The 27,528-nt window shown below is 39.4% G+C and overlaps 2 protein-coding genes across 2 annotated transcripts in view; one reads left to right on the top strand and one right to left on the bottom strand.

Annotated features, from left to right (window-relative positions):
- Window positions 1-60: 60 nt before the first annotated feature.
- Window positions 61-13,011, bottom strand: FKBP14 (FKBP prolyl isomerase 14). Its single transcript, XM_006736843.3, has 5 exons — window positions 12,616-13,011; window positions 9,471-9,622; window positions 6,020-6,147; window positions 1,043-3,578; window positions 61-951 (listed from the first exon to the last, which is right to left on the bottom strand). The coding sequence occupies exons 1-4, from the start codon at window positions 12,810-12,812 to the stop codon at window positions 3,420-3,422; spliced, it is 636 nt and encodes a 211-aa protein (XP_006736906.1). The 5' UTR covers window positions 12,813-13,011; the 3' UTR covers window positions 61-951; window positions 1,043-3,419.
- A 1,741-nt stretch (window positions 13,012-14,752) lies between these two features.
- PLEKHA8 (pleckstrin homology domain containing A8) overlaps window positions 14,753-27,528 on the top strand; it is a 54,388-nt gene continuing 41,612 nt past the window's right edge. Inside the window, exon 1 of the mRNA XM_006736842.3 lies at window positions 14,753-15,189. Within this exon, the coding sequence (XP_006736905.1) occupies window positions 15,150-15,189 (40 nt within the window). The 5' untranslated portion in view covers window positions 14,753-15,149. The remainder of the gene's footprint in view (window positions 15,190-27,528) is intronic.

The following is a 27,528-nucleotide window of genomic DNA, read 5'->3' as shown; positions in this document are numbered from 1 at the left end:
CAAAACAATATTTTAAAGAGATAAAAGAATTTACCTTCCAATAAAGACTCCAAAACCAGATGTAAGAATGTATGGATTTCATTGTACTGAAGGGAATATGCAAATCTTACTAAAAAGAAAGCTACAGATATTAAGAGACAGAAGTACTGTAATTTTCAGGTTTTCAAATGGGCATATGAATGTATAATCATGTCTGACATTTTAGATTTCAATTCAAACAAAAGTGGGTAAGAAACAAAAACTAAACAAAACACCCTCATGACCAAGTGCTCTCCATCTCTTGAAAATAAGTTCCTTGTTATTTTTCCCAGGGTGACTATTACAATGATAATTCATTTTTTTAATAAAAAGGTGAGAGATGTAGTTTTTCCCATAATACTCCACCAAGTCCCTTTTTCTCCTCTTGCAATTTCCAAACAACACTGAGAAATCATCCGTACACTCAATTCAGTGGGGACAGATAGAGAGCATGCTGATATCTAATAGCATAGTAGATGTACAGAATATCCTATAAATCATGAATGAGTACAAATTCATTTCCACAAGTAAAGATTCAAATGGCTAATTCCCCATCTGAATCAGAAATCATTGTTTCTTGTTATTTTAATGGCAACCCAACATTTCATTTAATTAGATAAGGTGTTTTATAGAGCTCATTTACTCACTGGGCATTAATCATGATAATGTCCACCTCTTACAAAATAAAATCCCAAACCAAAACAATAGTGATAACTACCACCAAAACCAAACCAACAAAACCCAACACATACACTTTCTCCAGTACCAAACATTCACTATTAACTACTGCCCATAATGCTCAATATTTAATGCTTATTTCAAAACAATTTAAAAGGAACCACAGCTTTCCTTCCAAATACATCTAAACAGGATAGATAATCAGAAGGACATTCAAAGTGTGAATATACCCCTCTCCTATGACAACTTGTCCATCTTCCCCATCTAGTTTCTTTTTTTTTTTATATATATGTTCTTTATTTTATTTTATTTTATTTTTATTCTTATGTTAATCCCCATACTTTACATTCCCCATCTAGTTTCAACATAAAACCTAGAATAATAGGAACATCAATAAAGCTGCTGAGGCAACAGGAACTTGAAGAAGAATTTTTCACAAAACCAATTATTCCCCAAATAAAGTTTATTTTGAAAATACAAGATAGTCATATAAATTTAAATAGGACACATCTAGCAATATTAATGAGTCAAATTATATTACAAGTGAGGTCGCCATTCATGTCTGATTATTCCCATGAATGGAAAGACATAAAGTTGCAGCTAAACCAAAGGCAGATACTTAAAAACAATCATAACTTATTTATTTACTTTCATTTCATACTTGTGTCTAAGTATTTAGATGGGCACTGACGTAAATTCACATGAGATAAAGAAATATGGGCGCCTGGGTGGCTCAGTCGTTAAGCGTCTGCCTTCGGCTCAGGTCATGATCCCAGGGTCCTGGGATCGAGCCTCACATCGGGCTCCCTACTCCGTGGGAAGCCTGCTTCTCCCTCTCCCACTCCCCCTGCTTGTGTTCCTGTTCTCGCTGTCTCTCTCTGTCATATAAATAAATAAAATCTTTAAAAAAAAAAAAAAAGAAATATGCTGCCCAAATAATCAAAATTCTTTTGACTTTTCCTGCTCAATCAGAGAAAGCATCACAGTAATGTCTATACAAAGTAGCACCACATGACGAGGTCATTCTTTCCCAATGAACACAGCATAAGGCTTTCAACATTGTGGTTCATAAGTCCTCCAGGTTGAGGAAAATAGCAGTGACAATTTAAGAGTTTTCTACATATAGCTGACTTCATCAGAAAAAGGTGTTATATACGTTCTTCCCAAGACCTTTATGTTTTAGTGAGGGAAATGCAATATACAACTAGTGAAAATGGCCTGTATATGATATAATAATTATTTGTAATTCTCTAAAAAGAAAACCAAACACCAAAAAAATCTAGAGGTAAACAAGAATGAAAGAACTAAGACACACCCCTGGACCCTCTCACAGTATAGGGTTTTTGAGGCAATTCAGTGCTAACCCCAACAATGAAACCAGAGCCATTTCTACTTTGAGGAAGAATTCAAAAGCACCCAAAACAGCCAGTAAACCATCTTCAAAGGATAAGGACCCAAAGACAAAAAACAGCATTGACTGTTAGAACAAACTGAAGACAGAATTAGGCCCAATGAAGTCAAAGGAGGGCAATATAAGATACTGAACTTGGGGACTGCAATCTTGTTGCACACATTAGCTGTTGACCTCGGGCAAAACAATCCCTTTGAAGAATAATTTCCTCATCTATAAAATAGGTACACTAAAGATCCACCAGCTTTGTTCATAGGCTTCAGAACAATGAAAATCAAAGACAACGATGTACTTGAGATCACTCTGTAAATGATAAAGAACTATTCTTAATAAATGGAGATTTGGGGGCTTTTTCAAAGTAATAAGGATAAAAGCCATTTTCAAGTAAAATTATAAAATCACCCATTTTTTTTAACCCAGGACAGATTTCTATGCAACAGTAGCTGCTGTGGGTCTGTGTCATATTTTGATAAGCAGAAATGGGAAATTTTTGATTGGCTTATAAGTTTCGCTCATGATACAATGTTATTGTAGTATAATACGCTAGTTATAGATATTATTCATTAATAAACCAGGAAGGGTCAGTGGCTAGACTTAAAAAGTAAGCACTGACTAAATACACTCTGTTCCTCAGTTACAAAATTTTGACACCTTATTACAAAGAACCAGACACATAAATAATTTGTCCTATTAATCATTATAGGTTATTAGTCCCTAGGAACGGAACCTTATACACCTTAAGTCCTGGGCAGAAGGTTTCAATGTATACATATTTATAAGTCATTAACTCTGTTACTCACTTCAGCATTGCACATCTCCTCAGTAGAGCAGTGTCTGTTCACAAGGCCAGTTCAACAACCATTTCCTCTTTGCTTAAACAGACTCAAAAGCAGTTACAGACACACTGTTTAAGCCTTGGGCTATTGCACAAATGTCAGTATCTAACTTGGAGAAAATAGAGGGAAGTAGAAATAGAGGGAGCTGATGTGTGCTATAACCTGGTCTTATGCTGGGCATGCTCCCAGCTGCGATATTTTAAAATTACAAGTAAAACAGACGGCTTCATATGTGAAAGCAGAAAATAGTCCAGAAGTCTTCTATTCAAAGACAAATTAATTTTTTCTTCCCAATAACTCACCAGAAAGAAATGGGCATTTAGGAATCCTAAGGGCTTCTTCGAATAATATTCAGAAAAATATATAAAAATAAAAAACAGAACAAGAACAGCACATTATTTAAAAGTAAGACTTTTTAAAAAAATGGTTGCCCTGTCTTTAAGGATGCATGCCATATAAAATGGGAGCATGTATCTCTATAACTCATCATGTTTATATGTAAATTCTCTGGCAGATATAAATCCATCTTTGTCTTCATCTTCTTTATCAAAAATATCCTCCACCAAAACATCATGATGACTTTCATTCACCACTGCACCATGCTTTTCAAACTCCTTCTTTAAATACACTTTAACCTACAAAATAATGGGTCTCATTAATGATTCTAATTCATAAGATACCCACATCAAGCCAGTTAATATCACAGAGTGGACTGGTAGTTCATTTGATTATATAGCACAATGACTAAACAACTATAATATATTTCTAATGACAGTAAAAGAATTATAAGGAATTTTTTCCCCTTAAAAACAGTTGCTATACTGCTATAGTAGAGACACAGAATATTGCTCAGAGGCAAAGATAAGGCTTATATTATCTGAAAAACACCCAATGAAAGCATATTATCTATTCTTAATTTGAGTCTAAATAAAGCCAAGCATTTGAAAGACTGTAGTCTTTCACTCCATTGAATTATCCAGATCTCATTTTCTAACTAGGGTCAGCATTCCAGATAGTTCTCTTAAAATAAGATTAAAGGATGGCATTTTTTAAACTTATATTTTAGAATTTTTAAAATTTTATTATTTAAAAAAAAATCCAGCATAACATACAGCGTTATATTAGTTTCAGATGTACAATATAGTGAGTGATTCAATAATTCTATATATTACTCACGGCTCATCATGGTAAATGTACTCTTAATCCCCTTCACTTATTTCACCCATCCCCCACCTGCCTCCCCCCTCCCCTAACGGCATTTTTTAATTTAAGTAAGTGTCTGGTAATAGTACATGCCGTGGACCTGACTATGATCATACCTCATGACCTTCCAATCTCAGAAATTAAAGCAAAATCCAGCCTAATGAGTGCTTAGACTGACATTTTCCATTCTCGTTCAGACATTTAAAGATATAAACAAAATGCTGCTCTTAATTACCCACTAGATTCACCATAATGCAGTTCAACCTGTATTTTCATTTTTAATCATATCTCTAGTACTCCTTCTGTTAGATCAGTAATTTCAAATCCTTCCCCCCTTATGATCAATATGCAAACATATGACATACATTTACTTTTAAGATTCAGGAGATTTAATGAAGTTGTTAAAAAAAAAAAAAGGATGATTAAAGCTAAATGGATTAATATAGAATGTATCTCTAGGATATACTGTGTGAATAAAGCAAAATGCCAAATATTATGTATATCATGCTACTTTTTGTTAAGAAAAGGGGAAATAGGAAAATGTATTCACATTTGTTTGTATTTGCATAAAGAAACACTGGAAGGATACGTTAGAACCCAATAAAACAGCATGCAGAAGGCGGTAGATCACACAGTAGAAGAGGATGTGGGTGGGAAAAAGACTTCTTATTAAACACCTTTTTTAACTGGATTGATTTTTTTTGAACCATGTGAATGTGTTGTATATTTAAGATTTTTGTTTCATGAAAGGTAATTAAAATTTATCTTGGACAGAATAAAGTCCTATGACTGGTAATACTATGAGGTGTTATAAATTGAGTAACTGTAGATAATGACCCTGTGAGTTCATAACAACTGCACTTATTTAAGACTTAATCATTTCCTGGCCATTATAATGAAATCGATCAAAACATAAAAAGGGACTTGATTTCTGACCAGCCAAGGGAGGACGGAGAACATGGACAAACAGAAAAACACAGAGTAGATGTCTACCTCCACTTCTTTCCCCACAGCAACCAGACCAAGACAGGTATGGGTAAAAATGGCTGCAAAAGCCTAAATAAATTATAGAGAAAAGACTTCTTGCTTTCTCCTCACTCAGACACCAGGACTAAGAGGGGTCTGGGAAAGCTCTCCTGCTCTGGAAAACCCAGCCTGGAGTCTCCTTTCTCCAGGTGTGAACCAGAACAAAACAGCATGTGAGTTGTTTGCTGCTAATTGCTAGGAAATTACAAGTGCATTTAACAGACAGTTTACAGTTTACAGTTTTAAACAGAAACCTGAGATATTTCTCAGGACATCTATGTTTCTTTCTTTCTTTCTTTTTTTTAAAGATTTTATTTATTTATTTGAGAGAGAGAATAAGATAGAGAGAGAGAGCATGAGAGGGGGGAGGGTCAGAGGGAGAAGCAGACTCCCTGCTGAGCAGGGAGCCCGACGCGGACTTGATCCTGGGACTCCAGAATCATGACCTGAGCTGAAGGCAGTTGCTTAACCAACTGAGCCACCCAGGCGCCCTAGGACATCTATGTTTCTGATATAGCAACTCCAAAATGGGAATTGTCTTAGCAAAATGGATCTTTCAAAAACTCAGGGTGAGGACAAGATACAGTGAACCTTAAGCGTGGTGGGGGTGAGGGGGGGCAGGGGCAAAGGAATGAATGATGTTTCTTAAGTCTCAATATATTTCTCACCAAAACAAGGATTTCCTATTAAAAAAAAAAAAAGCCAACATTCAAAGCATCAGTATTTTAAGAAAATTTATAAATAACGTTTTACCCAAGTAAAAATAAATTTTCCTTAAAAATATATTTTTTAAAAAGTGAGAAGAAAGAAACAAAGAAAGAAAGGAATATGAGGAAGGAAAGATCACCTCAGCTTTAGAAAGTTTCCAGTCATCATTAAGATCCATTTCTTGGAATGATTCATGAGATCTTGGTCCATTTCGAATCTCCAGGAGATCAATGTTGAATATCAGTGTACTCTCTGGGGGAATTTTACCTGACATGAGGAGAGAGGGAGGTTAAATTTTATTTAAACAATCCCGGAGTTTTTATGACACAAAACTTGTGATACTGAATAAAATATTCTTTTGATTGAATTAAATGAAGAGCCTTCCTAACATTATCACACGTAAATTACTTATAATCATATTTTACTCGAACAAATAGAACAGAGAAGGAATAATCCAAACTAGTAGATCAAAAGCAGTCTGTTTCTGGCTTTGCAATTACAAATTGCTTGGTGCACACAAACACACATACATACAGATATACCTAATCGCCGGGTATTGAATTTCAAATATAATTAAGATAGTACATATTACATGCCAAGAATGACTTAAAGGGCCTTAGATAATTCAGAGTTAATTATAGTACAAGTGATTTACTAACTCTGGGGTCACCCAAAGTCCTGACCTAGAAATACAGGACTGTCATCCCTACCACCAGGAGGCAATATCTAGCTAAGTGAGATCTGGGGTCATACCAGCTTACTAGCTAGTGTGAGAGCTTACCCCGGCCCTTCGTTAAGCCTATTTCCTCATCTGTAAAATGCAGAATCTGTTGGGAGGATGAAGGAAGATAAATCCATGCAAAATACTTAGCATTATACTTGATAAATAGTGAGCTCTCAATATATGTTAATAAGATATAATTCTCTCACAGGCTTTAAAAACAATACAGAAAGGTTCAACAATTTCAGAAAGGTAGGCAACACCCCCTCTGATATAGAACATTATACCCATTTTGAAGAAATTTCATTAGAGAAGAAATTAAAACAAATTTCTCAGAAGGGAGATAAAAATCTGTAAAAATGAAAAGAGCTTTGTTAAAGTCCCAGGGACCTTAAAAAAAGAAAACTTTCTGGGAAGTATGAACAATTTTTTTCAACTTGTTTCCTTATACTATATTTAACATACAGGTCTAGGTAAACATTACAAATATTTCTTAGTCCCACCACCACCACCCCACACCCAAATCCCACATATTTCCATGAAAGAACGTTTGTTAAGTATTAAAGAGAACAAAACTTACACTGTGTGCCCAAGCTTACCGCTCCAGATCTAGACAGAGAAGGGGCATGCACTAGGTCGTTGACAAAACTGGTTGTCTTTCCGAAGGAGACATGCAAACATGATACCAAAAGACTACAAAATTAGTGTTTAATACACATTAGCAGAGTTAATTTCATGGCTCTCACTTTGGAGGAAATGACTCAAATTTAGATCTCTACTTGTTAAAGGTAAAATTGAGTTAAACACAGTAGGGAGAAAGAGTAATGGACTAATACTACATATACATTATAGGTGAGACAATAAAGATACAGCAGGAAGATAAAAGAATACATTTGAACATCAGAGAAACATTTTCTAGATACTTGATTTTCTTCTCTAAAGAGATTATTAAAATAAGAATTGAATTTGGTTAGTAAATTCCATTCTGTGCATAAGATTTATATAGCAAGTTCCATTTTAGAATATACAATGCTTCACAGATGGCACTTACTTTTTTCTCAGAAAACTGGGGCTAGGATTCTCACTTTGTAAATGGTTAAGCTTAGACCTAGGGATACTGTGAAGTCTATACTTCTACAGAATGAGTGGTTCCCTGTCTGGTTCTGATGACTACTTAATAATTTTTTCGGGGCACCTGAGTGGCTCAGTCAACTAACTGTCCCACTCGGTTTCGGCTCAGGACATGATCCTCTGGGTCATGAGATCGACTCCTGGGGAGGGCTCTGCGCTCAGCGGAGGGTCTGCTTGAGATTCTCTCCCTCTGCCCCGCCCCCCCCACTCACTCACCATGTGTACTCTCTCTCTCTCTAAAATAAATAACTCTTTAAAAAATAATAATTTTTTTCTTCATTATGTAATACATGCCCATTATAGAGAATTTGGAAGAGATAGAACCAGAAATAAAAGTAAATTCCCAGTAGGGGTGCCTGAGTGGCTCAGTTGGTTGAGCGTCTGCCTTCAGCTCAGGGTTCTGGGATCAAGCCCCACATCAGGCTCCCTGCTCAGCGGCGGGGACTCTGCTTCTCCCTCTCCCTCTGCTTCTCCCCTACTTGTGCTCATTCTCTCTCTGTCAAATAAATAAATAAAACCTTTAAAAGAAAAAACATATTTAAAAATAATTCCCAGCCGTCCATTGTTATCATTCTTAATTACATCCTTGTGATTCACTCTGTATGTGCATATAATTTTTTCTAATACTTACTCTTACATATTCTATAGCTTTATTTTCCAATTTTATATATAACATTACATCATACACAGTTGGATATAATTTTTTAATCTTTGAAATGCCATTTTTAAATAACTGGGGCCCATTTTATTTAGCTAAAGCCTTCTCATTATCCACTGAAGTTGGTTCCAATTATTTTTGCTATTAGGAACAATGTAGTAATGGACATCCCTGTTCATAAATCTTTCTCCTGACACCTGATTATTCCCTTAGGTTAAATTAGAGAGGAATTATAGGACACATACATATCCTATATAGGAAACATCATCTGGCCTCTTGTAAACAGCCCTATGGAAAGCTGCAAGCCTTTCCACCCAAACAGCAGGTGTGCATGCCCATCCTGCAACAAACTAGCACAAAGTCTCCTGGAATCAGCTAGCCCATTTGCTACTGTTTTATTAAACTCATTTCATGTCACTCCATTCGTTTTTATACATGAATGATAAAAGAAGTTATAAAACAACTTTAAAACAAGAGTGAAAACAACCTCCAAAAAAAAAGCTTTGTTGTAGAAAACTTCAGTTTTGAGTCACCGGCAGCCCACATCTAACCCTCATTCAATGCCTTAATCATCTATATTTTACATGTTCAACTTATCAAAACACATCTGTTGAATAATTTTCTTTTTGCATTGTTAAAATAAATTGATGAGTTTCAGCTGGGGAGGATGAAAAATTTCTGGAAGTGGATAGTGGTGATCCTTGTACAACAATGTGAATGTTCGTAGTGTCACTGAACTGTACACTTAAAAAAATGGTTAAAGTAGTAAGCTTTATGTTATGGGTATTGTGCCACAATTTTAAAAAAAAAAACCATTATTTGGGTTAATATGGTGGTTAATTGTTAATGATAGAGTTGAAGGTTCCAGAACTTATCATTAGCTCAGTTGACTATTAAGATATGATGGCTTTAATTTGACCATTTCAAATGATAATCAAGACACAATCATACTTCCAAAAAAAATACACATCCTCTACTTACTTTTAGGGAAAAAAAAACACATAGTAGTTACTCTGATTTCGGTCTCCTAATCCAGAGAAGAACTCCAACGCTATAGTAAAAATGTAGAGTTGTTATTACCTTTTCCTTCTTTTCCATAGCCCAGGGCAGGAGGAATGGTGAGCTTTCTCTTCTCTCCTACACACATTCCCTTCAAGCCCTGGTCCCAACCTTTGAGAGCCTCCAGGATGCCCAAGGTAAACCAAATGGGCTGACCGTTGTTATGTTTGTGACTACAATAGAAAGAAAACACATTAGAACTGTTTAGAAACTCTATTTTTTTTTTTTATTGCTGTGGTGTATTTTTTTCCGCCCATAAGTGATTCAATTTGGAAATTAACAAAAACAGCTATATACATACACACAAAACCAAGTCAATTTTGTAATTCATTGCCCATATTTCTTGATACAAACTTCACACAATTGACTCAGGTAGAGAAGAGCAGAGGGAGTAATAATAAAAACAGTTAATAACTATTTGCGATTTATTGTGTATCAGGTATTCCCCTCAATGCTTTGCTTCTTTTAACTCTTGACAATAATCATCTGAGGTAAGTACCGTTATTTCCCTATTGTACAGAGGAGGAAACTGAGGTTAAGTGTGCCAGTATTTGATCCAACTCCAAAGTTCAAGGTCTTAACCACAGTGATGCTGTCCCAGGAAAATCTTAAGGGGGCAAAAGAGGGAAAAAATAATGGAAAATGTGAGAGTTTGGGAAGGAAGATGAGAAGCTAAGGAGAATTTACTGCCAAGACATGTGGGTCCATACCCATATGGACACTGGACAGTCAGGGACACAGCACCTTCTAGCCTACCCATGAACTGTCCCGATGTACAGCCTGGGGATGGCTCTGACAGGTGGAAAGGCTGTTCTTCAACCCTGAACCCCTAGATACTGGCCACAGGCATCTTCTGTGGGGCTCTGCAGGGAAGCCTGGAGGAGTGGCCCCTGGACTGAGGGAAAAGGAAATAGTCAAAGTATCCTGGCTCATGAGCTGGAGAGAGGCCAGCCTAAGAAACCTAGCTGGTAGCTACTAGGGAGTTTATAGGCTGAGTAGTGCCTGAGCCCCAAATAGCTCCCTTTCAGTGCAATAAGGAAAGTGTTCTCAAAGATATCTTATAGGTGAGAAAGAGAAATCACTCTGTTAGGTTTCATGGGCACTATGGTTAGTTACTAAATCCAGGTAAAGGCCATTACTTCTTCTTTTCCTTAATTTCCCCCCATGACTAAAGAAACAAATTACCAACTGTAAAAGACTTGGGAAGGCTAGAAAAGAATAAAGAAGGAAGGAAACAATCTGACACCCAGCGCTGACTACAGTTTTGACACGTTTCTTTCTTGTCACAGCTAAAGGATTTAAGCTCTTTACCACACAGGCTAGCGTTCTAGAAATGGCAAACATGCTTTACAGTGGACCATTTGATGGTAATTCTTCACAATACTCAGGGTAAGCAGTTTCTAACCATTTACACTGAGGCCGCATGACAACAGTCCCCTCATCAAGTACTAGAACTTTAGTAGCCAACTGCCAAATAATGTCTTATGGCTACCACCAAAGTCCACATAGATTCTGAGACCTTAAAGAAATTAGGCTGTGTCAACATCGGACTAAAAATAAAGATGTGAGGGGCGCCTGGGTGGCTCAGTCGTTAAGTGTTTGCCTTCTGCTCAGGTCATGATCCCAGGGTTCTGGGATAGAGCCCAGCAGGAAGCCTGCTTCTCCCTCTCTCACTCTCCCTGTTTGTGTTCCCTCTCTCTCTGTCTCTCTCTCTGTCAAATAAATAAATAAAATCTTTAAAAAAAAATAAAGATGTGGTTGAAAATTTAAAACGCAAATCTTAATACTGTTTAACGTTCACTGTGGCACTGGCCTTGTCAATAAGGAGATAGAGCTGTTGAGAATTCTATGGCAAGCCACTGTTTTGGAAATTGGAAGGGCTAACAGAGTTCAGAGAAGGGTGCCATTCACTTCTCCAAAGACATACCAGGACTGAATGCTCAATGAAGACAGGTCATCAAAAACCAGATCTAGGAGGGTCCACAAAGTTTCACTACTTTGGTTCATGCCATTCTCTCTACCTGGAATGTCCTCTCTGCCCCCATTCTCGACCGGAAGGAACCCTCCACCCATCTTTCAAGGCCCATATCAATTATGATCTCTGAGAAGTCTTCTCTTTCTCCACCTCTCAGAGCATAAATAATTCCAAACTCCATTATGCTTTGTGAACATTTGAACATTCTGTACTATACAGCATGAGTTATGGACTTGTCTTTCTCCTCTGTAGATGATGGACTGCTGGAGGACAAGGATGCACTCTTAATCACTTTTGCATCCTCAAGGCCTGACTTGTGGCCACTCAACAAGGGTTTGTTAGATGGACAGATAAATGAATGGACAAGGATGGAGAAGCCACAATTTTTCAATCTCCCTAGTATCAAGCACAGGGCCTAACATAAAAGAAATGGTCAATAAATACTTTTGGAATGGAATGAAGAGAATCAATGCCTAATTAGAAATCAGTACACTTGTAGAACTTTTCCATGTTGCAATTTCTTTGTTTATAGAACAGAAAAAATGATAGTGTAACCACCTGAAAATCCTTCACTGTAGGTATTGGATTAATCTTCCATAACCACACCCACACCCATCAATGAAGTCTTTGAATTTCTAGAAAGAAACAAATAATGAAACAAATCATGGTACTGTGCCTTGCCCAAAATGTCATCTGTAAGAACAATGATTAAATAGATCAATGGACTAGCATTAGTATACCTTACAACAAGCAAATAAATGATTGTGTATTCTTCTCATGAAGTCGCTGTGAAAAGTTTTAAGTAAATTTCACCTACACCAAATAAAAAATGGAATTGAGTCATTTTCCCTTGGGAATGGAGTTTGAAAAATGAGAATTCCTTTCAGTTTTTTTTTTCTACGTATTGCCTAACTATGCATCTAGATATTTCTGGAGTATTTCAAAGATTCTAGAGCTATTTTTTATAATAAAAATTAACCCTTTAACCTTACCACATGTTTCCAAAAAGAACTTCAAAGGCCCCGTTATATAAGATTGTCGTTAAACGATTTCCTTTCCCAAAGAAGGAAATAATATATTGCAGTTTTTAAAAAGAGAGGTAAAACCTGGTACAGGCTACCGTTACTGCCCGAGAGCGGGCATAGGTGGGTGGGTTCTTCACTATTTTACCTTCAAGGTATAATTACTTACGTAGAGTGAAATAAGGAGCCATCCTTTTCTAAGTAGCCTTCATAATGGACCAACATCAAATCCCCCCCTTTGGTCTTGCGATGGCAGATGAAAGGCTTCTGAAGCACCTCAATCTTCACTTCTGGTTCAGGGATCAGAGCCCCACTCAAAGAAGTGACTAACAGCGTCAGTACCGCGTTGCACAAGAAAAGCCTCATGTTGCTGGAGCAGGAAAGAAGTTCCTACAAAAACAGAGAAAGGGCCCCCGACCTCATAGAGCTAAGAATGTAGTTGAAGCCTTAAGGACAACCGCCTCTGGCACGTTCATGATTCTCTGTTCCTAGCAGACGTGGCACATTTACCACGACAACTTTCCCACGCACTGCGAACCCACCCATAAAGAGTTAAACTCCAAACCCGGGTCTCACTGGCTCTCACAGCTCGGCCGCCGGAGAAGGACGGCTTCCCATTGGCTTGCGGTGCTGTCCGCTGGAGACTCTCAAACCAATGATGCTGCAACAATTACAGCTGGGCGGAGCCGGGCACCAGTCCCGCTGCGAACCGCGGGGAGTGGTCCTAGAGTTCGGCGGATTAAAGTATCCCACAACCTCGGACTTCGGGGGACAGAGTGACGCGAGGACCTAACCGGAAACGCCTCCGGCAGATTTACATCTGTAAAATATGCAGGCTTAGCTTGCGCGGAAGAGTCCTGGGCCAGGTGAAAGGGTAGCGGTTTCCGGAAACACTCGTTTACTCTGGCCGATGCTGAGAGGCCGCCCCCAGGATTCCACAATCCTGCTACTGCGATTATTTAATTTACGGTATAACCGATAAAGACTTCAGTAGTTCTGTAGGGTTCGCAAAGCGCGTTCCGTTCCCGTGCGTAAACCCCACAACACTGCCAGTAAAGCAGGGTCTTTAATCCCAGTTAAGTGATAAGTGTATCTGGGCTAGGAGAGGTTAAGTGTCCCGCTTAAAGTTGTTCATCCTCAAAGCAGTTGAGCTCCGCCTTCAAACCCGGTCTTCTGATTCATTCTACAACACCGCATAATGTTATGGCTGCTAATAATTTATCACTTAGGTGGTGACCGTAGTGATAGCTTCTATCGTGAATAAGGACGTACAGACCTCCACTTTAAAAAAGAAACAGTAATCACGCTTATAAGGTACATTGGTTCATCTTAGCTTAAAATTATTAGCTTTACCTTTTTTGCCGAATTTCAAAAGCAAAACATATTCATTACAGTCCATTTGGAAGAAATTGGAAAGCACGAAAGTAGGTTTTCCGGTTAAAATACAGGAGTCGAACTAAATACGAATTTCAGACAACGAATTCATCGTTCTGTATTTTATTTGCTAAATCTGGCCGTCTTATGCTAAAGAAAAAGAGAGGGGAAAAAAAGATCGTCTATAGCGCCACCATCTACAAATAATCACCTTAACATTTTCGGTGCATGCTTTTGTGACATATGACTAAAATAATTTGGACCAGATTGTACACTTGGTTTCGTAACCTGCTCTTTCCACTTAATCTGTTGTTAACATTTTCCCTGGCCAAATATCCTTAGCACAGTACTTTCTCCCACTTTAATATGCTTAGGAATCCCCCGGAGAATCTTGTTAAAATACAGATTTCGACTCAGGAAGCCTGGGCTTGGGGTGAGATCCTGCAATTTCAACAAGCTCCTAGGTGATGCCAATGCTGCTGTCCATGGATCATACTTGCAGTAGCGAGGCCTTAGGGTTTAGACAACATGTTTACTAGCCGCACAGTATCCTATCGTGAAATTCCTATCAACTCCGTAGGCTCTATTGCTGGCTACCTCGATTTTGTGGGATCAATTAGCCTTGAAATAAGAGTTGGACCCTGGGAACTAGAACGCAGGAGGCACCCCCAAACATCGAGAGGTGGGTTCTTCCCAATCTACGGTACCATTAACAGTCAGGACTGTATCCCACACTGGTCCCCACGGATCGCCCTCCTTCCCTCAGACCCAACGCCTACTCCCAAGTCCGCCTCCCAGGACTCAATTTCCCTGCCAGCCCCTCCCGCTGCGTCAGCCCCGTCGCCGCCAACGCCGCGGTTGCTGCCAAACCCCGGCGTGGATTTCGGGAAGGTGCGCGCGGACGGCGCATTGGGCATGCGCAAGGGGGCCCCGGGCCGGGCGGGCTGAGGACTCAGGTTGCTCGCTCTTGCGCCGCCGGCCAGCGGCTCCCTCGCCAGCGGCAACTTGGAGGCTGCAGCCACCGCTCGGGCCCACCGGGTGCCTTGGCCTCCTTGTGAACAGTGCGCCGGCTCCACAGCGCGGGCCCCCCGGCCGGCCGCGTCCTCACGTGCGGAGGCAGCCGCAGTGACCCCGCCCCCGGGCCGAGGATGTGAGACTGGCCGGGCGTCCCCGCACCGGGCCCGGGCGCCGGGAGTCGGCGGCTCGGCAGCGCTGGGCGATGGCCCTGCTGCCGGTGCTCCTCGCCTCCTGGGGCTTGGGGCAGTGAGGGGGCCGGCGGGCGAGGGGAAACGGCCCCGGCGCGGCGGGGACCAAAGGACCTCGGGCGCCATGGAGGGGGTTCTGTACAAGTGGACCAACTATCTGAGCGGTGAGTGGGGGGCGCGCCAGACGCCGGGTCCTTTGTTTGAGCGGCCGGAGGGCGGCGTCGGGACGCGAGTCCTTCGGGTCGGGGTCATGGTCCCTCCTGAAGCCAGAGAGGCCTGCACGGGCCGGGAATATTTCCCCAAAGCTGTTCTCACAGGACCGTGTCACCCATGCTGTACGGACACAGCCCCTTGTTGGTGCTGGGTGAGGGCCGTAGCTGGCCTTTCACTTCAAGGGAAGCTATGAAATACTGAGCTTTGCGGTGACTTGAAAGGCAGGATGGCCTCGGTGTCCGAGGGAGGGGGGCGCTGACTCTCGCAGTGGGGTCTTCTGGGAGTCTGTCGAATTCTGGCGAAGGAACCGGTCTCGCCTGGCCAGCAGATGGGTTGGAGGGTTTCAAATGAATGCCAAAGGTGAGCTGGAATTCCAGAGGTGAAAGGTCCTTTTTCAAACAAAGTCCCCGGTGCAAACACTTCCCTTTTGTCACCTTCGGAGTCACCTGTGCGGACCAAGGTATCAGAGTTCCATCTCAACAGTTTCAAAGCGCCAAAGTATGTATACAGTTTTTGCTTTTCTCACTGAGCATTCTTTTTGTTTTACAGACTCAGAAATTACCATGAGATGAAACCGTGGCAACTGTTTCGTTGCACTTCTGAGCAGAATGGCTTAAAAATAGTACCCCGCCCCCTTTCCAATGTGTGGAAGTACTTTATTTCGTATCTTGGAAGGTCATAACTGTTCTCCAGCTGTGAATATGATTCAGAACGAGCATTTTTTTTTCATTTGTGCAACCAGTGTTTAGCAAAAGCCGCCTGCTTGCTAGAAACTTGTGTTAGGCACCTTTTGGGAACTAAACTTTATTATGGAAAATGAGCTGGACACTTTTAATTTTAATAGCAGTGTATTTGAAACCAGAAATATTCCCATTATCTCTTATAGTGGGAGAGATATATTGTCGCATCCTTTCTTTGATAGAACAGTTTTTTAAATGTTGTAGTGTGGTGATGCTCTGGGGTGGTTTAAGGACTGATGCATCTGGGAGGATCAGTTGGCATAATGACTTTGATGAGATTACGTAGCACAGCCAAAAGTGCACCTGTTGGGTGTACCCAGAATCTCTTCCTTAGGCAAACTGTGGGTAGAAGTGAGTTCTATTTATTTTTCTTATAATCATTAGTAGAGACTGAGTGAGAAGTGTTTTAGAAGATCTGGCCTTTGCTCTTGAGGATTAAATTGGGTGTGGATAACTTGTGGCTGGGCTTTGGTGAATGTCTGATGCTGGTTAACACTCTACTAAGCTAAAGGGAACATGCTTGATCAGGTAATTTTTCCTTTGAGGTATCTCTAAGCCCTGAGATGTGTGGATCTTATGCCCTAGAGTAAAATTTAGTTCCTGGTCTTTCACCCCTTTCCATCACACATGCTATTTAACTTTCTTCTTTCAACCTGAACACTCATTGTTCTTTTCTTCTACCCACCCCCCCCCCCCTTTTTTTTTTTTTTTTTTTTTTTTGCTCCACCTTTCTTACTCTCCTTCTCCTTTATATAGAAAGGTTAGTCTCTGGGTACAGTACCTGCTTCCTGTTGTGAAATGCCTTTTTTCCCCCTGACTGTTTTTATGTATCCTTCAATAAAGTAAAATTTCTCTAGAAGGATCTTTTGGAATCTTTATCATGTGATGTCTGTACCATCTGTCCTGTTGGAAAAGTCTCTCTTTTTTTTTTTTTTTTTTCTGCCCCAAGTAAGAGAAGTCAATTCTGTGAGTGTGCCAGGGTGGAAGCCCTAAAAAAAGGCGGCTGGAGCCATTGCCAGAGGCAGCTGTCCTTATATCATGCTGCTTGTTCCCTTGACCCCAGGTGCCTCCTCATTGTGGGCACACTGTTCATAGAAGCCCATCCCACCGCTGGGTACTTTTCCTGGATATACGTACAGTTATGTTTCAGCACATTGTCTTTCGTTAGGAGATAAATTTACTTCAGAAAGGAGCAGTATAGCCTAGGAGGAACAAATGCATTCTTGTTTCTTTCACCCTCCTATGTGAGTTAGTCTCCCAAAAGAGCATAGTGTGACTGTTAATGACAAGCTTTGATGAAAACATTGTTACTTCTTCTTTTCTGAAGCTTGTTTTTTTTGTTTGTTTGGTTTTTTAAAGATTTTATTCATTCATTTGATAGAGCACAAGCAGGGGGAGCAGGAGAGAGAGAAGCAGTCTCCCCACTGAGCAGGGAGCCCAACACAACAGGGGGCAACATGGGGCTCGATCCCAGGACCCTGGGATCATGACCTGAGCCACCCAGGTGCCCCATGAAGCTTGTTTTTAAAAGTAATATTTTTTCTTAGGGTTTTATATGTCATAATTTTAAAATATATATAATCCCAGCCCCAGTTTGTGTTCATCTGAATTTTTCTCTAAATCATACCTGTTTGTATAATTTTGTCATGCCCACAGCTTGATATGGGAAGCCTTTTGTCAAATTTGAGTGGAGAAGTTAGGAAATCAGTTTATTAGCTGATCCTTTGACTATTTGGAGGATATTGTTAATTTCACTTACCACCTACTGCGTCCTGGGCACTATGTTAGCCACAGGGCAAGCAACATTGAGTAAGACAGACACAGTCCCAGCCTTCCTTGAGCTTATAGTCTAGTGGGGGAGAAAGACATTCGTTGAATAAGTACTTAGAAACATGTTCCAAGTGTGTGTGATTTGGGGGAAGGTGAAGGGGAGAAGCTAGTTTGGGTCATTGGGGACTGCTTCTCTGAAGAAAAGATTTAAGCAGAGCCTAAAGGATAAATAGAAGTGAGTGAGGCCAAGGCAAAGCTGCAACTGGAGGTTGCAACGAAGAATTTTTAGCTACGGGGAATGTCACTATGAAGGCCCCAAGGCGGGATAGAGACAGGTGAGTGAGGAAAGGAAAGACCCACATGGCTGCAGAGTTTAGAGTGAGGCTAAGCCTCCAACAAGGCTGCAGGGGTGGGTAGGAAGCTTGATAGGCCCCTGCAGGGTCTCTTACGCTGTTAGAAACACCGTGGAGCGGTTGGAGTGTGTGAAAGAGAGAGAAATGATGAGATTGTTTAAAAGCTTACTTTGATTGCATTTATTGTATTTTGCTAAATACTGTATTTATTTTGTGAGTTTCTCTTGCCTCTTGAATTAAACTGGTAGGTATCAATTACTGAAAGTTGGAAGCATCATCAAAGCCCGAGAGTAGCATCTTAATTGCTTACATGAGTGTAGTGCTAAAATACAGAAATACAAGCAGTCCCTTTCCCTAATACACTAGGTATTATACTCAGGTACCCTGTGCTCCTTAAAAGGAAAATGAAAAAAAAAAAAAAAAAAGCGAGAGAGAAAGCAAGAGCTTGTGTGTATTTTCTTCAACAGCCTGGAGCCATCCCACTTTTTAAGCATCAGAACATTGGACATTCTGGGATTTAGTGTCAAGCCCTCTCTTCAAATATTAGATTACACCTGGAATGAAAGGGAAAGGATCAGACACTTCACAAATACCTATATTGTGTGAGACCCAGAGCTAGGCATTGTGTTTGTTATTTGTATCTTTCAAGCCCTAAAAGTTGGTCAGGGAATATTATACATGCTCGGTTGTAAGTTAATGCTCTACAGTAGAACCCTAGTTGAGGAATCAGTTGATAGCAGCTCTGTCACTGCCAGCTTCAGAGTCACTTTATCATTCTGAGCTTAGCATCTTCCTCCATAAAAATGATGAGATTTACCAGTTAGTAATTATAAAAGTAGTAACTCAATAATGTTCCAGGCACTATTCTAAACATTTTACATGGATTATCTCATTTAATCTTCATGGCAATTTTAAGAAGCAGTTGCCTTTATTATTCCCATTTTCCAGATGAAGATATTGAGACACAGAAAGGTGAAGGAACTGGCCCAAGGTCACACAGTTAGTAAGTGGCTTCAGAGTCATTGCTCCATTACATAATACTTTGAAAGGTCCTTCCTGCTTGATCATTATATAATTCTAGCTGATTCATAATGCACCTATATTTAAAGTATGTTGACCTAGAATAGCAGACTCTATTTGGGGGTAGGAGGAAGGGAGGAGTTCAGGAGTGAGGAAGAGTTTGCTCAGCTTTGTGCATATGTTTTGTCACAAGGAAATTTTCTGAGCTGTGGTATGAGCTTTCTGCTTTGCAGTTTTAGGTCCCTTTCCTGCTCACTCAGCAAACAGGAGGACTGCTGCCCTGAGCTCTATCCAGCTGCAGGCTTCATGGGCCCAACCAGCAGGTTAGGGCACAAGCACATTGCAGTATGCATTCCAGAAATAACAAAAGCTTGCATAATACTGACCAGATGGTTGTCTGAGGAGGTGCTATAATTTTGCTTACTACCCCCCCCAACCCAGGTGGAGGAGGGTGACTCTTGCCCATATATGTTTGTGCTGTATAAACAGTGCCAAGAGGACATCTAGAATGTGAGTGATCCAGAGCAAGATTCTCATGGTCTCATAACCACTGGCCAACCTTTTTGTTGTTGTTGTTTTAACATTTTTATTGAGATAATGATTCACTTATCGTAAATTTCACCACTTAAAGTATACTAGTTAATAGTTTTTAGTGTATTTACAGAGTGTAACCATCACCACAATTTTAAAACATTTGCATTATCCCCAAAAGAAACCCAGTTAGCAATCATTCCCACCCCACCCCCTCTTGCCTTTGACAACCACTAATCTTATGTCTGTGTAAACTTGTCTGTTCTAGACATTTCATATAAAGGAAATCATACATAATGTGGTCTTTTGTGACTGACTTCTTTTACCTAGTATAATGTTTTTTGGGTTCATGAATGTATAATATGCATCAGTACTTCATTTCTTTTTATTACAAATAATACTCCAGTGTACGGATATACCATATTTTGTTTATCCATTCATCAATTGGAAATTTGAGTTGCTCTATTTGTTTGGGTTATTATGAGTAAAGGTTCTGTGAATATTTGTGTCAAGTTTTTGTGTGTACATGTTTTTGTTTCTCTTGAATGTAAACCTAGGAGTCGAGTTGCTGGGTCATATGGTAACTCTGTTGAATAGTTTGGGGGAGCTACCAAGCTGTTTTCCAAACTGGCTGCACCATTTTACATTCTTAACAGTAATGAAAGAATGTTCCTATTTCTCCACATTCTCACCAGCCTCCTTATTATCTGTGTTTTTTATTATATCCATTCCTGTGAGTGTGAAGTAGTATCTCATTGTGGTTTTGATTTCTCTTTCTCTGATGACTGTGTTGATCATCTTTTCATGCACTTATGAGCCATTTGTATATCTTCTTTGGAGAAATGTCTATTTACAGCCTTTGCCCACTTGTTGACTGAGTTATTTTGTCATTATGGAATTGTAAGAGTTCTTTATTCTGGATATAGTTTCCTTATCAAATATATGATTTGCAAATATTTTTTCCTGTTCTGTAGATTACCTTTCACTTTCTCGATGGTATCATTTGCTGCACAAAAGTTTTTAATTTTGATTAAAATTAAAATTAATTTTTATCAATTTTTTTTTCTTTTATTGCTTGTGTTTTTACTGTCATAGCTTAAGAAACTATTGCCTAACTTAACCCAAAGTCATGAAGATTTACTCCTGGTTTTTTCTAAGTTTTTATAGTTTGAGCTCCTGCATTTAGGTCTGTGGTCCATTTTGAGTTAATTTTTTTGTGTGATGTGAGAGTTAAGGGTCACTTTTATTTTTCACATTCTCTGTGGTATCCAGTGTTCAACTCTTTATTCATGATTTCAGTGACGGGACCATGGGCCAGTATATTTGAATGTTTTAAATGCGAAGGTTTGAAGTCAGAAAGCCCTGAGTTCAAAGTTCTCCTCTGCTACTTACTAGTGCTGACGCCTTGAGCAAGTTACTTACTCTCCCTGAGCCTCGGTTTTAAGATGACAGCAAGAATAATAGCCATACTAGGTTTATTATGAAGGTGAGATGGATAACATATATGAACCTGCCTGGTACATAGTTCACTTACTGTTAGGTTAATTGGACAGCTGTTTTCATTAAGGATGCCAGAAAAATTCAGTTGTTTATTTTGTCTTTGTGCAAACTGTGGCTCCTCATGGCTTCTGAGAGTATATGTATCCTGAATTCTTTCAGTCCTCCTTTTGGAAGTTGGAGTGGTATAATTTATAAAGGAAAATATTCAAATGAACCATCAGAATCTTGGAATTGACTGTGTAGTCCTATGACAGTCATTCTTTTGAATGAATGCTGATTACAGATCATGTAATTTTGTGTAATACTGTACTTTTGCTTCTAGCAAAAATTAATAATCTGGTAAGGAACATAAGAGATGTTAGACCATTGCCTCATTGGCACTCCATCAAAAGCAGCACAGTCTTTCCATTGATTCTGATGTGTGATGTGGTTGGCAATGTTAGGGGTGACCGTGGAATCTTATGTCATTGAAGTGGTCTGTAGATTGAAGAGGGTTGGGGACCTTTTTTCTTAGACTATACTCTCAGTGTTTAATCTTTGCCAAATCCTGTTACCATTACTTTCATCTTGTTTAGAATTGAGCAAAAGCCAGTTAAATTCCATTAGGAAAAGATTTTAGACAGATAAGAAAACAGGCAATGGAGCTCTGTTGGACACAAGACAGATGAATGAGACAACAGGGAGGGTGAGTCCAAAAAAATACCATGATGCTTGGGCATTTCTCTCCCTAGATCTATTTTCAAGTTCGTGGAGGGTATGACAGTACCAGGAGAGATGGAAAAATGGATAACTTAACAAGTTAGCCAGAGAGGGCTGACCTTTCTCAGTATTCCTATTACATCAAAGAAGGCAAAATATCATTTGCTTGAGAATCTATTCCACGTCCTTTGGATAGAATTGTTCCTGTATAATCCAAGACAAGGATGGCTCTGTCTTGATTTTTAAATACCTGAGGAATGGTCTCAACAATCTACTTTTTAACACAGTCTAATAGCCAGTCAATCATTCATTCACTGAGAATGAATGAAACACTAAGTATCAGCTTCTTACTAGACCCTGTGTGGGTATTAGGGATACTGTTTTGAATAAAACATGATCCTGTTCTCAAGGAGATCATAGTCTAGGGGATATCCTTCTTAACTACGAAAAATGCCCTTCTAAATTCATGATGTTGACCCTTAAGCTTTTACATGGTTGTTTCAAGGCTGTGGCTTGACAAGGCTTAGAAGAACCACATTGTGCATATAGCTGGTCCCTAGGTGTAGTTAGCTATTACCTATCACCCTCCAGTGTCTTTCTTGGAATTTTAAAGGCAAATTTGGGGCAACCCTGACAGGATGGAATGTTGAAGTCTTTGGTTGTCCAGGTTGACATCACACATGTCCTTTTGTTTTTCTGCCTCTACTGGCCAATATATGCAACTTGGGTGGAGACCAGCCCTTAGTCTTCTGAGGCCCTTGTAAGCAGCGAGAAATGATATAGAGAAGAAAGAATATGAGTAAGGTGCAAAACTGGTCCAAGGAGACAGGCATACCTTTGTTAAGAAAAATGTAGGAATCCTAAAAAGAGGGAAGGAAGGAAGGAAAGGTGAAACTAAGAGAGGGAGGAAGGAAGGGAGGGAGGGATGGGAAGGGAAGGGAAGGGAAAGGATAGGAAAGGAAAGGAAAATGTAGGAATCCCTTTTTCAGGAGTGGTCAGGGAAAACTTTCTTCAAGAGGTGGGACCAACGGGTGGGTGAAATTGACCTGGACAGAAGGGGAAGGTAAGGGAACAGAAGTGACCCTCAGTGAGGAAACCAGCAGTACTAAAAAGGAGAGTTCTGTCCTGAGAGCAGGAGGTGTTGTTGGGTTAAGCCAGGTCAAGCCTGAGAGTTTTTAATTAGTAGGGAGTCACTTAGGGTTTCTGAATAGGAGGGAAGAACAGGTAAAAACAGCACATAAGGAAGATATAGCTGGCTAAAACATGATAAGGGAGGAGGGAAAGCTGAAATACATGACAAGATGATGATGGAAGGGGAAAAGGGAGGCAGTATCCTCCATTTCACAGATGAATAAACCAAGGCTTTTAAGATAAATAATTAACTTAGAATCACACAGCATGGGCGCCTGGGTGGCATAGTTGGTTGAGAGTCCAGCTCTTGGTTTCGGCTCAGGCTGATCACAGGGTCATGAGACTGTGTTCTGCGTCAGGCTCTGCGCTCAGCGAGAAGTCCGCTTGGGTTTCTCTCTCTCTCTCTCTCAAATAAAGAAATCTTAAAGAAAAAAAAAGAAAGAATTGCACAGCAAATAAGTCTTGAGCCAGGCCTGCCTGACTTCATGTCCTTCCCATGATTTTACACCATATACCTCTGTGGGCATGGTATAGTGTTGAAGCCAGGAGTGAAAATGAGGGCAATTGGGAAAGACGTAGGGACTGACCTGGAGGGATGGGGCCCTCAGGTTTGGAGCTAGGATAGTAAGGGATGCTGGGTTTGTAAAAAGTGACATTATAGTCAGAAGGAAGATGACATGTTAAACCTTAGATATTCAGTTTAGTCCATCTCTCTCATTTATAAATTGGAAAATAATGCCCAGAGAAATTAAGTAACATGCTCAAGATGACACATCTAGATGTTGTAAGTCTGAACTTGAACCAGTTACCTGACTGTTTTCTTGAGTAAGGAGCTGGTGGGACATACATGAGAAGCATTGCCCAGAACAAGTAAATATAACAAATATCCAGTTTGATAGCCCAAAGCACACAGCAGAGGTGACTTACAGCAGGCTCAACAAGAGAATTTGATATGATATATTATAATTATAGTCTCACCATCTGCATGCCTGACTCCCCAGTAGACTATTACTCTTTGAAGTCTGGGATCTTCTTCTCTAAATCTCTAAGCCTGGCAAATTATAAGTGCTCAAAAAATGCTTTGTGAATTAATTAATGGTAAATTGAGGAACCTATAATTTAGTTAATGCTTGGTTATTATCTCTTACTATTAGGGATATCTCTTCTTCCCTCCTTCCCAGCTGCAACAAAACTCTTATGACTGACCTGGCAGAGGAGCCCACAGCCTTGTTATCCCCTGTCCTGTCTGCAGCTCCCAGAGGGAAGCTGAGTTATGGGGGAGGACTCTGATGAGGTGGAATATGGCTGTGTACCCACAGCTGAACATGGAAAACACCAAGACTGTAGAGGTCAGGGGTCAGTAACTGTGCTTTCCTTCAGTGTAAAAATGGTAGGTTTTCTCACCTTTAACATATCTATAAAACATCCATAATATACTGTATTGAACCATCATATAATATATATGGATTATGAATACAGCAACCATAATTTATGGTGACTAAATTAAGTCTTGACTCACCACTTCAGAAAGATTGTTATTCCTATGAAGAAATTTAGTCTCCCTTTATTTTCTTGACATTACTTTCTCTTGAAATAGATTCTGCAAAAGAATTGACTTTCCTGTTACTTTGAATTAAGATAGAGGTTTACAGAATTTGAAAGCTGAAAGAGACTATTAGACTCATGCTGTAATTCTGTAGAAAAAGGAAATTAAAGTTGAAAGAAGTTAGAGGCTCATTCAGCTTTTTTGCTTCTTCTGTTCTGTTCCTGTTTGATTATGCTCACTAGTTTTTACCTCTTATGATTGATGAAAAAGCACCTTTCCTTTTTTTTTCTTTACGTTTAGCTTAATTTTCTTTTTTTTTTTTTTAAAAGATTTTATTTGTTTGAGAGAGTGAGTGAGAGAGCAGAGCAGGGGCAGAGGGAGAGGAAGTAGCCTCCCCGCTGAGTGGGGAGCCTGACATGGGGCTCGATCCCAGGACCCTGAGATCATGACCTGAGCGGAAGATAGATGCTTAACTGACTGAGCCACCCAGGTGCCCCTTAGCTTAATTTTCTATAAGAGATAAGTAGCCCCTTCTCATGTTGTTCTGCTTTTCTACTCAGCAGTATTTCATTATGGACTTCTAAAAATTTGCAACATGTTAATTTTTTTATCTTGTTTTTTTTTTTTTTTTCCTGTTAAACAATAAGATTGTAAACTTCTGGTTTCCCATAACCCCTAATTGGCAGAAGCTCTGAAGAAACTATGATGGGTTTATAAGCAGAGTGATGTACCTTAGCATGAGGTTGACATTTCACTTAGTGGGTATCCTACTAGTTCTATTTAAGAGTGTTGTTATTGGGCTAAGATGGAGTAAGTTCACTGTAGCCTCTTTCCCACTGATTACACTAAAAACTGAACGAAGTACTCAAGCAACTACCTGAGAACTCTGAAAAGTAAATAATACCAAGCAGACTGGGGAGGGAAGACAAAACAACCACCATGGTAAAGATGAACACTCTTGAAACAAATGGAAAGGTATAGATTCTTAGCAGAGAAATATAAAATACTGAAAAGGACTAAATGGACATTTTAGAACTAAAAAGTATAATATAATTTTTTTTTTTAATCACTCAGTACATGGGCTCAGTAGAATATAGATGACACAGAAAAGAAACAGTGAGCTTGAGGATAAGTCAATAGAAATTACCCAGTCTTAAAAACAGAGAAAAAAAATTGGTAGAACTGAAAGGAGAAGTAAATCCACAATTATCTTTGGAAACTTCAACATTCTTCTCTCAGTAATCCATAGAACAAATGGACAGTAAATCATCCAAAGATACAGAAGATCCAAACACTATCAACCAACTTGACCTAACTGACATTTATAAAGTAATCCCTCAAACAACAGCTGAATACTGCATTTTTTTCTTTTTCTTTTTTTAAAAGATTTATTTGAGAGAGAAAGTGGGCATGAGCAGGGGGAGGGGCAGAGGGAGAAGCAGACTACCCCTGAGCAGGGAGCCGGACATGGGGCTGGATCCCAGGGCCCCGGGACCATGACCCCAGCGGAAGGCAGATGCTCAACCGACTGAGCCACCCAGGCACCCCTACTGCATTTTTTTTTGTTCAAATGCGCATGGGACATTCACTAAGATTAACCATGTTCTGGGCTGTAGTAGAAACCGTGCCCAGTTGAAAAGAATGCCCTTGTCTTTAACAGAAATAAACTAGAAATCAATGACAGAAAGATGTGGGAAATCCCCAAATATTAGGAAATTAAACAATATACTTCTGAGTAACCCGTGGGTCAATGAGGAAGTCTCCAAGAAAATTGGGAAATATTTTCAACTTAAAATGAAAACATAACTGTGGTTGGCCAGGGATAAAGTGTGGGAAAGAGGGCTTGACTACAAAGGAGCAGCACAAGGGAATTTTGAGGGGAGGATAATGGAATTTTTCTGTATCTTTATTATGGTGGTTGTTAGAAGATTATGCATTTATCAAAACTCAGAATTGTTAACCAAAGAAGAAATTTGACTACATGTAAATTTTAAAATATTTTTAAGAATTTAAGTGTCGGGGTGCCTGGCTGGCTCAGTCAGTAGAGTGTGTGACTCTTGATCTTGGGGTCGTGAGTTTGAGCCCCATGATGGGGGTAGAGATTACTTAAAAATAAAATCTTGGGGGAAAAGAAAGAAAGTGTCTTTTTAATGGAGTACCCTTTTTTTTTTTTCTTTAGTGAAATGTTTGGATGAGTTACTTGTCACAAGGGTGCTGAGTAAAAGAAGCTACAGTATTTTTTAGACATAGGTATGACTCACAAATAATCACTTTTTGGTTTGGATCTTTAAAGGAATAAGAACATCTCTAGAAATTCTGATTTAAAAATGGTAGTTGTGAAATAAAAAAGGAAGAAAATATGTATGAATTAACATGAGCTATGCTATTTTAGATCCAAATATATGTACATTTTTATCAAGAAAATTATCCTCATTGAAAAAATACACATTGTTCAACAATTAGTTGAGCTGAAAAAAGTGAATTTTGCGAACAGTTGCTGTCAATTAAGTATAGAAAGATACTGCACTATGTGAGAAAAGAACAAGCTGGTAACAGTTTTGGAATAATGATGTTCAAATCTTTAATTTCTTTGAATAATGTTTTACAGTTTTCATAGTATAAGTTTTATACTTCTTTTGTTGAGTTTATTCCTAAGTATCTTATTCTCTTTGTTGTTATAAAAGGAACTGTCTACTTAATTTCATTTTCAGTTCATTGCAACTGTAATAGAAATATAATTGATATCTGTATAGCGGTCTTCTATCTTGCAACCTTGCTAAACTTATTTATTCCAAGTCTTTTTTATTGGACTCCTTAGGTTTTGCTTCGTTTTGTTTTGAAATATACAAGAGTGTGTCTGCAAATAGAGGTAGATTTGCTTCTTCCCTTCCAATCTGGATACCTTTTATTTCATTTTGTACCCTAATTGCCCTGGCTAGAACTTCCAATAAAAGGTTGAATAGAAGTGGCAAGAGGAAGCATCTATATGTTGTCTTGGGG

Source organism: Leptonychotes weddellii, chromosome 12 (assembly GCF_054177405.1).
Source record: "Leptonychotes weddellii isolate Sample4059 chromosome 12, ASM5417740v2, whole genome shotgun sequence".
Taxonomy (NCBI): domain Eukaryota; kingdom Metazoa; phylum Chordata; class Mammalia; order Carnivora; family Phocidae; genus Leptonychotes; species Leptonychotes weddellii.
The sequence above is the reverse complement of the archived record's forward strand: the minus strand, read 5'-3'. Positions and strand labels throughout refer to the sequence as shown.